Source organism: Aedes albopictus, chromosome 2 (genome assembly GCF_035046485.1).
Source record: "Aedes albopictus strain Foshan chromosome 2, AalbF5, whole genome shotgun sequence".
Classification (NCBI taxonomy): domain Eukaryota; kingdom Metazoa; phylum Arthropoda; class Insecta; order Diptera; family Culicidae; genus Aedes; species Aedes albopictus.
Genome location: NC_085137.1, coordinates 294329875 through 294344063, shown reverse-complemented (window position 1 = coordinate 294344063; position 14189 = coordinate 294329875). Strand labels below are relative to the sequence as shown.

The 14189-nt window shown below is 43.7% G+C and overlaps 1 protein-coding gene across 1 annotated transcript in view; it reads left to right on the top strand.

Moving 5' to 3' along the window:
• The window catches only part of LOC109423748 (heparan sulfate glucosamine 3-O-sulfotransferase 5), a 186048-nt gene extending 174833 nt beyond the window's left edge, over positions 1–11215 (top strand). The window contains exon 8 of the mRNA XM_062852105.1: positions 10363–11215. Coding sequence (XP_062708089.1) covers positions 10363–10586 — 224 coding nt within the window. The 3' untranslated portion in view covers positions 10587–11215. The remainder of the gene's footprint in view (positions 1–10362) is intronic.
• Positions 11216–14189: the final 2974 nt, after the last annotated feature.

The following is a 14189-nucleotide window of genomic DNA, read 5'->3' as shown; positions in this document are numbered from 1 at the left end:
CGAGGGTAGACGGTACCTAAATTTGAGTTTTTTTAAACTCACTTTTGAGTTCTTTTTTGTCTCCTCTCTCATCCACTCTCTTTGTTGTTGTCAGAGAGCGAAGAGCAAACTAACCCAACTTTGACAGTTCGGTGCGGGAAGCCAAAATTAAGTAAACAGCATTGAACTCAAATTTGAGTATTTTGAACTAACAGGTGGGTGAAAAAAACTTAGCCGGTAGGTACTTTGTCACACGGGATCAAATGAAAAAAAAAACCTACTTCAACATCGCTTCTACGAACTCAAATGTGGGTTCCCGCACGCAACCCAAAGTTTCACCCAAAGTTGGGTGAAATGAACTCATATTTGGGTACTTTGTTTTCTCCGTGTAAAATCGTCCGTTTTTGCCTTCACACCTGGTTTCACAGTCGAATATGTCAAAAGTGACAGGGTGGCACGTTCTTTTTTGCTGCCTTACTCACATTTTTTCATCTTCGCTGTCTTTCTTTTTCCAACGATGACAGCAGAAGGTCGCATCAAAAAACGAGGTAGTTTGTGCAAAAGTGGCAGCAAGGAGACATCAAATTCACGAGGCTCGTAGAAAAGGACGTTTGAAATCGGTTGTCGAATCGACCTTCGAATACAGTGGCCAAGGAAACTCACAATACTTGTGGTAACAAAAGGAACTGGCAATACTGTTTCGGTTTCGTAACGAACAATAGGTCAAAAATCACAATGCAATGATTTTTTTTTCCACAATTTGCTCACGGCTTCCTCTAGCACAATTGGTGAATTTGATGAAAGCTAACGATCGTTCCGCATCTGGTGGTAGGAATAAGAACCCTTTTTTATCTGTATCAACGAGATTTTTAGCCCTAGGCTAGTTCATCTCGGGACCCACGCTTTACTTCCCTTCCGAAGGAAGATAACTCATATTTTTGTGAGTTTGTCAGGAGTGGGGTTCGATCCGAGGTCCTTGGCGTGATAGTCACGGGTTCTAACCATCCAATCAGGTCCATTCCACAATGAGAACCCTGTGAAAAGAGTGACGCTGCAAAAAAGTGCCATGGCGCAGCATAGGCACTTCACTTTTTCATATGGAAAACCGCATCTTAGAGAAATAACGAGCCATTTCTGGAAAGAAAATTTAATTCTCTTCCGGAAGCGCTTAGATCCAGTAGGTACTTATCAACAAATTATACGATTATTTTAAGGAGCACTGGCTGTGCCTCTGGCGGGCGATCTTCGTTTTTTTTTGTTAGCTGGCCAATCCGGTATCTGTCGGCATGGGCATCAAGAATGATGATAACCCTACCCAGATCACGGTTGAAAAACTTATCCCGCTTGCTGAAATCTGCAAGTAGCAAGTACATAACACTTCAGCCGTAAGAGCCCTCACCTCGACACCCTCGCCGAAATCTCTTCCGCCAGAAACTTGTAGTCGGTGCCCGTTGTCCATATTGCTTGCAATTCCCATTTTGGACCAGTATGCTGCCGTTCTAAGCATATCTGTACCATGTTGTTTTTCTACGCATACTGTCCCACTGTTCTTACTTCAAGTTCTATCTCAAAATCAATTTCAAAAAGCCGCTTAGCGTTATCGTGAAATATTCATTTATGATAGAAAATAGAAAAAATATCAAATTAACTTCAAATTGATCTGTTACTGAGAAAAATACGGCTAGAATGCAAAACAACATGGGACAGATATGCTTAGAAGGGCAGTATAGGCAACCCAATTACCATTTATGTCAGATATTCTGTATGAATCCACTGCACTGTGATGACAACATCAGTAACTGCCTGTACAAAGCTGTTACTGAGCTGCGTCACAGAGGTGCAGGTTTAGCTGCGTTACCAACACTGCCATTTATCCGCTGAGGCTCTTGAAGGCCGATTCGAATTACCTGAGGCAAGCCCTCGGCAGCTAGTAAATGCTCAACAAGCTCACCGATCAACCCACCTTGAGCTTACTAACTGGACGCCTTAAATCATCCGCCATCGTTTTTCTGAATCATGGTTATACCTTACCTTACCGGTCAGAATAAGGCCTGAGTGTCCTCTGCTGTACGTAGTTGTCCTCTCCATTCGACTTGGTCCATGACCTTGTGTCTCCAGTTCCGCACTCTGCGAAGGGTCCGCAAATCGTCCTCCACTTTATCGACCCACTTAGCTCGTCGCGCTGCAAAACGGTGAGTCGATAAGGAGAGCGTCCAATATAGCTCTGGTCCTCACAAGTTCCTACCTCATGCTTCCACGGGTCAAACGATGACAAAGACCGCCAGCTAAGAGTTGTAAGCTTAGCTGGTAGCGCAGCCTGGGCACTGTTGTCCTTCTGACTTCAGTTAGATTGAGGAGGTACGATCCGAGTGTCTGTTCACCAAGGAGGTGCGGCTCAAACAGCGTCTGTTCTGGCATCCAGCGGCTGAGTAAGAAACGCTGCACCACGCCCAGCTAGATCCAATGTGGTAGCCACATCAGCGTGGTCGTCCCAGTGTTGGTTGGGACGTTAAACAGAACTGGCACGATGGCCCTCCGGCGAGACAGGAGTGTTGGCGTAGGCCCAATAAGCCACCCGTAAAAATCCCCATTGCGAATAACATAGGAGAAAATACGACTCGATACAATCGGCAAAGACCCACGCGACGAAATAAGGACTACGATTGGAAACTTGGAACATGGAATTGCAAGTCACTAGGTTTCGCAGGATGTGACAGGATAATCTACGACGAACTAAATCCCCGCAACTTCGACATCGTGGCGTTGCAGGAACTTTGTTGGACTGGACAGAAAGTGTGGAAAAGCGGGCATCGAGCGGCTACCTTCTACCAAAGCTGTGGCACCAACAATGAACTGGGAACAGGATTTATAGTGTTGGGCAAGATGCGACAACGTGTGATCGGGTGGCAGCCGATCAACGCAAGGATGTGCATGTTGAGAGTTAAGGGCCGTTTCTTCAACTACAGCATCATCAACGTCCACTGCCCAAAAGAAGGGAGACCCGATGACGAGAAAGAAGCGTTCTACGCGCAGTTAGAGCAAACATACAATGGTTGCTCGCCGCGTGACGTGAAAATCGTTGTCGGCGACATGAACGCGCAGGTAGGAAGGGAGGAAATGTACAGACCGGTAATCGGGCGAAACAGCCTGCACGCCGTATCGAATGATAACGGCCAGCGATGCGTAAACTTTGCAGCCTCCCGTGGTATTGTAGTCCGAAGCACCTTTTTTCCCCGCAAAGATATCCACAAAGCCACCTGGAGATCACCCGACCACCAAACAGAAAACCAAATCGACCACGTTCTAATCGACGGTAAATTCTTCTCGGATATAACCAACGTCCGCACATACCGCAGTGCGAATATAGATTCGGATCACTACTTAGTCGCTGTATGCATGCGCTCAAAACTTTCGACAGTTATCACCACGCGTCGAAGTCGAACGCCGCGGCTCAACATCGAGCAACTTCGTAACGTAGAAGTGGCTCAAGACTACGCGCAGCAGTTAGCAGTGGCCCTACCAACGGAAGAGCAGCTTGGCGCAGCTATACTTGAAGATGGCTGGAGGGACATCCGATCCGCCATAGATAGTACCTCGGCTACAACACTAGGCTTCGCGACTCCGAATCACAGAAACGACTGGTACGACGGCGAATGTGAACAGTTGAAAAACGAGAAGAATGCAGCATGGGCGAGAATGCTGCAACACCGTACGAGAGCGAATGAGGCACGTTACAAACAGGCGCGGAACAGGCAGAACTCAGTCTTCCGCATGAAGAAGTGCCAGCAGGAAGAACGAGATCGCGAAGCGATGGAAGAGCTGTACCGCGCTAAGGACACACGAAAGTTCTACGAGAAGCTGAACCGCTCGCGCAGAGGCTTTGTGCCACAAGCCGACATGTGCCGAGATAATCACGGGAATATTCTCACGAGCGAGCGTGAGGTGGTCGAGAGGTGGCGGCAGCATTACGATGAGCACCTCAATGGCGACGTTGCAAGTACCGAAGGTGGCGTGGTAACAGATCTAGGAGTATGTGCACAGGACGAAAGACTTCCGGCCCCTGACCTTCAAGAGATTGAGGAGGAGGTTGGCCGGTTGAAAAACAACAAAGCCGCTGGAGCAGATCAACTACCAAGCGAGCTTCTAAAATACGGTGGAGAAGCACTGGTGAGAGCACTACACTGGGTCATTACCAAGATTTGGGAGGAGGAAGTATTACCGGAGGAATGGATGGAAGGTATCGTGTGTCCCATCTAGAAAAAGGGCGACAAGTTGGATTGCGGAAACTACCGCGCGATCACACTACTGAGCGCTGCCTACAAGATACTCTCCCAAATTTTATGCCGCCGTCTATCACCGATTGCAAGAGAGTTCGTGGGGCAATATCAGGCTGGATTAATGGGAGAACGCGCTACAACGGACCAGATGTTCGCCATCCGCCAGGTGTTGCAGAAATGCCGCGAATATTCATCGATTTCAAATCGGCGTATGATACAATCCATCGAGAACAGCTATGGCAGATTATGCACGAATACGGATTCCCGGATAAACTGATACGGTTGATCAAGGCGACGATGGATCGTGTAACCGTTCGGTTCCCAGTTTACGCTTGCTGGCTCCACCGCAAGTCCTTTTTCCCTTCCCCTCCCGATTACATCCATGAAAAGAAAACATAAACATTGGAGCAGATGGCACTCACTCGTTGATGGCTTGCCGGAGAGTGAGTTTGTTCCATTTCCCCTTGTACCGAACAGAATGACAAACGAAACTTGAGTAGTTTGAGCTTGGGTAAAAACTACCTAATTCCGCGTATGAAATCTCACATACAGGTGACGCTAGTGTAGATTTGGACATTAGGGTAAGAGTTTAGCATTAGAAAATATCTTTGACTATACAAATTGTAACAAAAGAGTTACTCTTATAAAAGCCCCGGCTTTGACACAAAAACCTCCTCTTGGAAAAGACTTCTTGAAAGGAGTAGAGTGCGCGCGTGATTAATTCTTATAAGTTGAGGTAAAAGTATAACTCTTTTTCGGTGGAAGTTTTATTAATTTTGTGTTGTTTAATTTCTAAATGTATTACAGTGTGGCCTTATCACAGGAAAGTCTATTAAGAACGTGATTAAAATGTGTTAGTAATTGGTAAACCTATTTCCATAAAAACTACGGTTAGTGTGATTAGTATTTGTGTTAGTAAAACCTTAAACTAATGTGTTAAATTTATAGTTAATCGTTTACATGCCACCAAAAACCACCAATATTAGAACCTGAATAAGTGTAAAACAAAGAAAAAGGTAATTATATAGGAAATCCTAAAACGAGGAAGTTGAGGTTAGGTTTGGGACGTCACGGGTACTAACCAACGGTGAACAGGTCCCCGAAGGACCTTTTTCTTGTGTACTTTTTTCCAAGTGCTCCAGATGTGATAGGCGTCATTGGTAAGAGAAGGGCCATTCGACGCGCTACAGGGCCGGTTGGTCGGTAAGGCGGATTGGATCAATCGAAGAGCGCCATCCATTGCCATTGTGTTGCCCCTCAAGACGCCGATGCCCAGTCGCCATCTTAAATCGCCTGAGCAGTTGTTGGCCGTGTGAATCCACGGGCAGCCCCCCCCCCCACTGGTTTCCTGGAGGTATCTAGATCACACCCAACGGACCAGAAGTAACCTCGCCAAGAACCCTCGAATGGAAAACCAACCGTCGGGATCAAATCCCTCGGCGATCCGGCTGTTGAGCCTGAAGCCAAATTCGGAGCCCGACGCTACCATCCAACAACCAAGTGCACCACCATCACCGCTACCACCGATATCCAGGATCCGGATCCGTATCACCTGCATGCATGCTGTACAGATAAGTACCCCCCTATGTGACGTTCCCACAATAAACCCTTTGTAAATAAGAAAGCTTGAGGTGTAGCTAGTTATTTAGGAAGAGCAACACTTAATTATTGGATTTTCACCAGTTTTTGTGTAATCGTTTTTCTCGGGTTCAAAAAGGAATCGCCCAAGCCTCGCCTTTCAAGAGATTAGGTTGTGTTTAGTGTGTAATCCCTGATGCTAAATTTAGCCACCCGAACTCCGACACTAGTCACCTGTGGCCGAGAGTTCCATTCCGTCTGTGTTCCTATTCCAAGTTCGGTTTCATTCATGTTCGTGTATGTATGGGGAAGAAAAGCCATTCACCGACCCTGGAGATTCCCACCCGGTGAGCTACCGAGTTACAATCGAGTGATGTGCGTAGTTCGAGTATCAGGGACACTCTCGAGTCCCTTCGAATCTCGCAGAGGGTTACGGCAAGGTGATGGTCTTTCGTGCTTGCTGTTCAACATTGCTTTGGAGGGTGTAATAAGAAGAGCGGGGATAAACACGAGTGGGACAATTTTCACGAAGTCCGTTCAGCTGCTTGGTTTCGCCGATGATATTGATATTATTGCTCGTAAATTTGAGACGATGGCGGAAACGTACATCCGACTAAAGAGGGAAGCCAGGCGAATCGGATTAGTCATTAATGTGTCGAAGACAAAGTACATGATGGCAAAGGGCTCCAGGGAGGAATCACCGCGCCCGCCACCCCGAATTCATATCGACGGTGATGAAATCGAGGCGGTTGAAGAATTCGTGTACTTGGGCTCACTGGTGACCGACGACAACGACACCAGCAGAGAAATTCAGAGGCGCATTGTGGCAGGAAGTTCGTTGTAACACGAAGTTAACCATCTACAAAACGTTGATTAGACCGGTCGTCCTCTATGGGCACGAAACATGGACCCTACGTGCAGAGGACCAACGCGCCCTTGGAGTTTTCGAACGGAATGTGTTGCGTACCATCTACGGCGGAGTGCAGATGGAAGACGGGACTTGGAGAAGGCGAATGAACCACGAGCTGCATCAGCTGCTGGGAGAACCAACCATCGTCCATACCGCGAAAATCGGGAGGCTACGGTGGGCGGGTCACGTCATCAGGATGTCGGATAGCAACCCGACTAAAATGGTTCTCGAGAGTCATCCGACCGGTACAAGAAGACGTGGAGCGCAGCGAGCTAGGTGGGTCGACCAAGTGGAGGACGATCTGCGGACCCTACGCAGAGTGCGGATCTGGAGACAAACAGCCATGGACCGAGTGGAATGGAGGCGGCTACTATGTACAGCAGAGGCCACCCCGGCCTTAGCCTGACCGGTAAGGTAAGGTAAGTAGCTCATCGCGCGCCACGTCTCCTTGTACCGGTCGGATGATTCTCGAGAACCATTTTAGTCGGGTTGCTATCCGACATCCTGATGACGTGAGCCGCCCACCGTAGCCTTCCGATTTTCGCGGTGTGGAAGATGGTTGGTTCTCTCAGCAGCTAAAGTATTTCGTGGTTCATTCGCCGTCTCCAAGTCCCTTCTTTCAAGGGCGTGTTGATCCTCTGATCATAGATGCGTCCATGTTTCGTGCTCTTAGACTACTACCGGTCTAATCATCGTTTTGTAGATAGTTAACTCCGTGTGACGGCGAACTTTATTCGATCGTAGAATTCTGCGGAGTCCAAAGTAAGCTCGATTTCCTGCCACAATGCGTCTTTAAATTTCTCTGCTGGTGTCGTTGTCGGCGGTACACAAGTACACACATTATTCAACCGCCTCGATTTCATCACCGTCGATAGAAATTCATCCCTAAAGCCCTTATCAATCGTGTGCTTCTACACATTAATGACAAATCCAATTCGCCTGGCTTCTTTCTTTAGTCGGATGTACGTTTTCGCCATCGTCTCAAATTTTCGAGATATAATATCAATATCATCAACGAACGGACTTCGTGAAAATCGTTCCACTCATGTTTATCACCGCTCTCCTCATTACCCCTCTAAAGCAATGTTAAACAGCAAGCACGAAAGGCTATCACCTTGCCGTAACTCTCTGCAATATTCGAAGGGACTCGAGAGTATCCCTGATACTCGTACTACACACATCACTCGATCCATCGTCGCCTTGATCAATCGTATAAGTTTATCCGAGAATCCGTATTCGTGCATAATCTGCCATAGCTGTTCTCAATCGATTGTATCATACGTGCACCGCTTAAAAATCGATGAACAAGTGATATGTGGGTACGTTGTATTCGCGGCATTTCTGCAACACCTGGCGGATGGCGAACATCTGGTCCGTTGTAGCGTCCCAGACAACCAGTAATCGTATAAGATGTTGCATAAGATTATAATGTGGAGGCCATATGCGTGCATGCCTCCATTTAGGCGCATGCAAAATGTACGCATATCGCCTCCACTTTATCATCTTATGCAACATCTTATACGATCACTGGTTGTCTGGGACGCTACAACGGACCAGATGTTCGCCATCCGCCAGGTGTTGACTGGGGTGTTACCCATGAATCCAGCCTGAGACATCATGGTCATCTGTATCGCTAATGGGCCTTTTTGCAGTTGAACGGCCGCGACTGCAACTGTTAACGCAGTACAGTGACGAGTTCCTCCGCGTCCGTGACCTCATGTAGATTATTGCACAGGTGAATAACTTTAACGCTAAGAACTCTCATCTCAAATCCCTCGCCACGCATTCCTCCGCCAGACATTTGCAGGTAGGGTCATTTCACGTGGTGTCCTTCTTAAGTTTAAGGATCATTTGACTGTTTCTGCGAAATACTGTGTACACCGTGTCCAATAAGTTCTCATACGAAACACAAATTTAGAAAATATCTTTTTATTTTACATATGTGATTCATATTTTCAAAGTGAATACATGTATTGAAAGGCCACATAATACTGATTAAATAAAGCATACGGTTTAGAATAACTTTATTTTCTATTTGTTTTTATAAGCCTAGCAGTACACTTCCGTTTTATGAAATCCGTTTTCTCCGGCACGCATGAAAAATATTCGAAAAGTTTTTCATTCTACGGTAGCAAAATAGAGTTCATATGGATGAGTTTTGAGTTTGTATCTCAAGTTATGTACCAAATAGATATACTAAGGCTTAAACAATACAGTTTTAGTGATGATATGGTAAGAAATTTGTAAGTAAGCTCAACTTGGGCTAATTTTCATGAAAATAACAGTTATATCAAAGATAAACATCATAAAACCTTAATTTTTGACAAAATTTACCCAAATAGGAATACAAGCATGTTTTAAAAGTGAGAATGATGTGAATTAACCAAATAAGATGTACGCATGCTTCTTTAACACAATAAATCTCATTAAAACAGGTAAATGGACATTTTTGTTTAATTTACGTTTTATTTTATACAAAATAAAACGGTTTCGTACTTTACCAATACAGGATCTCATATTTTTTCTCTTCTGGCCATAGTTGGTACTAGCAATAGGGAGGACAGGAACGTAATTTGTTTCAACATAAAACCATTACTCGTTAAAATAGGACGAAATATTAATGAAATGGCGTGCGTGCCAACTGAAATGGACTTACGACACATAAGCAATCAGCAAAGAAGGATAAAGGACAGTTAGTTCCAAAACATATGCTGTATTTGATGTGTGTTAGTTGGCCTTTCAATAAATAAATTTACTTTGAAAATCCTCATTACAGATGTGAAATGAATTGAATTTGATTTTGTATGAGAACTTATTGGACACGGTGTATATCAACCCGGGACTGGGAAGCTTGGAGGTGGCCCGACATATCGACTTTGTTCCCTTTTGTTCTACAGTCGGGATGTCCGCAAAAGCGAAGACCTCAGTCTGAGTTCATTTCTGTACCTTCAGCTTCACAAGCTCTGTTTCTGTAACTGTTGCCATGAACTTGTCATAGCCCTTTTTTTTCAAATTTATTTATTTATTTTGATTTGCCGTTAGCATCGACTAAGGGAACTTCAGTATGCCTTTCTTTAGCTACTTACTGGCGTTAGTTTTTGAGAATGTTTCACATGCTGATCATTGGCAGAGAAAGCTCTCAGTTAATAACTGTAAAAGTGCTCATAGAACACTACGCTGAGCAGCAGGCTTTGTATCAATGGGAGATGTTATGCCTAGAAGAAGAAAATCCCATTGTTATTCGCATTGGTTGCATTATAAAAAAAGGACGATTAGTGCCATTAGTTAATAAATTAATAACAACTATGAATTGTTTCACTGAAATATTACAAACGTGAACTAAGGTTTTATTTGATTTAATTTGAAAATCATATTAGAAACCCCGTAAAAGTAACGCTACAACAGCAAAATAGTCTTTGGCAGAGAAACCTCACAATAAAAACTCTAGAAATGCTCATACAACACTAAGCTAAGAAGCAGGTTTTGTATCAGTTAGAACTTCACGATAAATGAAAAATAAGAAAATGGGTCAGAATATGTTGATTCTGAACACTTCTTTTTTCAGATATAGGTATTCGAACACGATTCAAACAAAAACAAAAATGCTTTTCTTTTCAGGCATCGAGCCCCGCATCGGTAGCAACAACTTTTACTTCAACGAGACGAAAGGTTTCTACTGTTTGCGCAACGAAACCGGTGACAAGTGCCTGCGGGAGACGAAAGGCCGCAAACATCCGCGGGTCGACCCGGTTGTGGTGTCCAAGCTGCGCAAGTTCTTCGTCGAACACAATCAAAAATTCTACGAACTGGTCGGCGAGGATCTTGGCTGGCCGGAAGAGTAAACGGAGTAAAGAGTCGTTGGTTGGTTGCGCTGAGCTAGAGGCCGTCAGACAGACAATCTTCGGTTCGCCGATTTTTGCTGCGTTTTGGTTCTGCTTTTGGGAGCTGCCACCTATCTACCTATTCTTCGCAACGCGTATTCAATCCAACAATCGCACAAATGAAGGTGAGCGTCTTTAATTCCTCGAAACGTCCATTGGAGGGCATATGCTGTACTGCAGGTGAGTGTTAGACAAGAACTGAATCGAATGTGAAAAATCAAAGAAAGGAGAGAAAGAAACGAATGAAATCCAGCAAACATTTGCTGATTAGAACGACGAAGAAAGTGAGAAAGTGGTAACAACTAGCGCTGCGTTTTTAAAACGCTTAGATAGGTATTAATTAATATGAAATCGATATTTTCCTACCGCGGGGGGTGCTTATAACGAGGAGCTTCTTAAGAGAACTGGTACCGGATAATGCTTAAGCACGTTTTGATTTTATTAAATAGTGAGTAAAGAATTTGATACGCAAGAGTGGTTGAAGTTGTTACATTTTATTGAAATGATTACACTCGTGAAACAAGGTAAAATACAATCAACCAATTTGTTTCATGATGAGCAACTATAATTAGATGTGTTTTAAAAACGATTATTATTTTGTAAGCGAGAGGCAGGAAATAAAATAATAAAAACTGTTATTATTAATTACATATATTGGGTAGAAAATATGTGCCCATTAAAATTTTTAACAGGTGATAACTGTCACATTTGACAAAAGTAGGCATTGAGGAAAATGGAGTTGAAGTTTGCAACTTGGTTTCGATAGTATGGGAAAGGATTGAAATTTCAAATATTTGACAAAAGTTGAAAATGAATCCTTTAATAATGAAATCTTCTACAGCTCTTCTTCTATGTTGGGCGAATAGTTGCAAAAATAATTAGAACAAAATATTATAGACGGTACGCTATGAGGCCCATGTGTATTCCCAGTATGACTGTTATCGAAGACTACTTTATCAAGAAGACATGCAACTCTGTTATTTTCCCATACTAACGGCAAGCGTCACCGACGGCGCCGCCGCCTGGTGAGCTAAGGTGGTACCTTTGTGTAAAAGTGTAAGAGTGTATTGGTGCGAGTATGAAAATTTACACACACTATCATAAATAGTGCCAATTTCATCCGGGGTGGCGCTGCTAGCAGTGACTCCCAATTTTCAGCAGTGTTGCAAGTCTTCTTGATAATGTGGTCTTCGCTGGTATGCAGTTACATTCGTGTATATTTGATAATGAGACAAGACGGCTTGGTATTTTTTTACATTTCGTAGAACAAACTTGTCAAGTTCATTTTGGTGGATGAAAGTACTGATGATTTGAAGATGATCCCCCCCAAGTAACAATCCTAATTCTATTTGGTTTTATTTGTTTTTATTATAGTTTTATCGGAACATTGCATATTCTAGTTGATCTTATCCGAGTTTCAGCTGAGCACAACTATTCTTCATCAATATGTGGTTTGAAAAACACCTCCAAGAATACTTGAGGTTCAGTTCATAAAACCGTAAACACAACAAGAACTGCTGAACTTATTTTCAGTTTTATAAGGTTCTTGTAGTTATCTTCAATCATCCGTTCTTGATCAAGAGCAACTGTTCTCGCATGAGAACAGTTTGGTACATGAAAAATACAAGAAAAAACTCAAGCATCAGATTTTGATTCTCATCGTTCCATTATTGCTGCCAATCAAGAACACCTACCCGGAAACCCTACCGCGACGCGCTGCAGTGCCAAGGTCCTCCGGTTGCGGCATCCGAATTGAGGTTGGTTTGGTCATCCAGGACGTCGATTCCCTTGTGATCGGGAGTCAAATAATCAACCTGCATCACTTACCTGTTGGAAATGCTGACCGGAGGGATAAGGCGCTGCACCACATCAAGGCCGGTTCCCGAAAAAGGTCTGCCTGGTTGGTAACGGTACCGGGCTGATGATTAAATTTATCGAAACGAAGTTCACAAAATCCACCGCGGTGCGATAATTTGTTGTTTGTTTACAATTTGGGGAACGTCCATAAATTACGTCACGCATAAATTGCCCATTTTCAACCCCCCCTCCCCCCCTATGTCACACTTTTTGTATGAGGCCACTGAAATTTTTGTATGGGTTGTCACACCTTGATGAATCCCCCCTCCCCCCTAAAAGCGTGACGTAATTTATGGACGTTCCCTTGGCGTACATGATTTATAACGTTCTCGGCGGAGTTTGCATAAACCTACATCAAGAACGTTATAAACCTGAGTACTCTTGAGTACTACTCATAGGCGCCAACTTGTGACGTAGTTGGGGGGGCGAAGCTCTCCAAAATTGGACAAAATTCAACTTTTTTCAGCTCAATGCACTAGTTTTCACGTAAATATTCCTAAACTAGGTGAACTGCGTCGAAATTTTCCGAATTTGATTGATTTTGAGAGGCCTCGCCCCCCCCCAACTACGTCACAAGTTGGCGCGTATGGTAATACTTCTTACCCTTGCATAAGATGAAATAAATTTAAGACGTTCTTGATGGAGGCCAACCAGGCTGCATTGAGAACGTTATAAATCCTAGTATTCTTGAGTTATGCTTTTAGCTCTGGCATGAGTTGAAAGAAATTTAAGACGATCTTATGGTGATGTTGATTAAAACCATCGATGATGGACCGACCACCGGCCTAGATTTCAATGGAAGCCATGTTGAGAAAACTCATGAGCAATGTTCGCATGACCAGAAATAATATTTTTAAATATTTTGTTAGTGCGTTATAATGGAAGCGCGTTGCAATTTTTGGAAGTATCTTGCAATATATATACGATGAATTTTGCTTGGCATTTCGCATCCTTGCTACATCCCGGAAATATTTCCAATTTGTGTAATAAATTAATCCCGATTACAATAATGTGTCATTTTCATTGTGTTTTTAATTTCAATTTTATTCACTAAACTTTTCTGTCGACATAAAAGCTGCAAATTTATTATCGTTTTATCGTGCACTTGAAGATTTCTACAAGGAGAGAGCAATTCGCCTTGAGGACAACTTGGGAAGTACAACAAGTTTTAAGAGAAATTTAAAAACAATTCTCCAAGAGCATTTTAGGATGGGCCTCTTTGATCTTATGGCGGGTTTATGGTTGAGTTGATGTCGTGTTGTAGAGCAATTTGGTTTATGCATGGTTTTGAAGAACAGGCGTTGAAGAATACTTCAAAAGCATTATAAAATTAATTTTGTTACTTGGGCCGCCTGCTACGTCGGGTTGGAGGTCAATGTGGGGAAGGGGAAGGAAGTGATGATTGCAATCTTTTGTATCCACACCAGACCGAATATACCTCTGCGTCTGCATAAATTCCTGCAGATGTCGAAGTGTTGGTAGGATATGGTTGGCAGAGGGCTCACACATTGGTGCGTGGATGCAAGGCGTAAGGTGATAGAATTGTGTGTTTTATTATTCTGAAGATTTGCGACACAGTTCGTATGATCGCATAACTCGTAGGTGCTATCTGATAGACATTGTGCAGTGAAAGTTGGAAGGAAGGGAAACAGATATTTTTTCAACCTGTTTCTGGTTCTAGCGATGGCTTTGAACGAACATATGAAT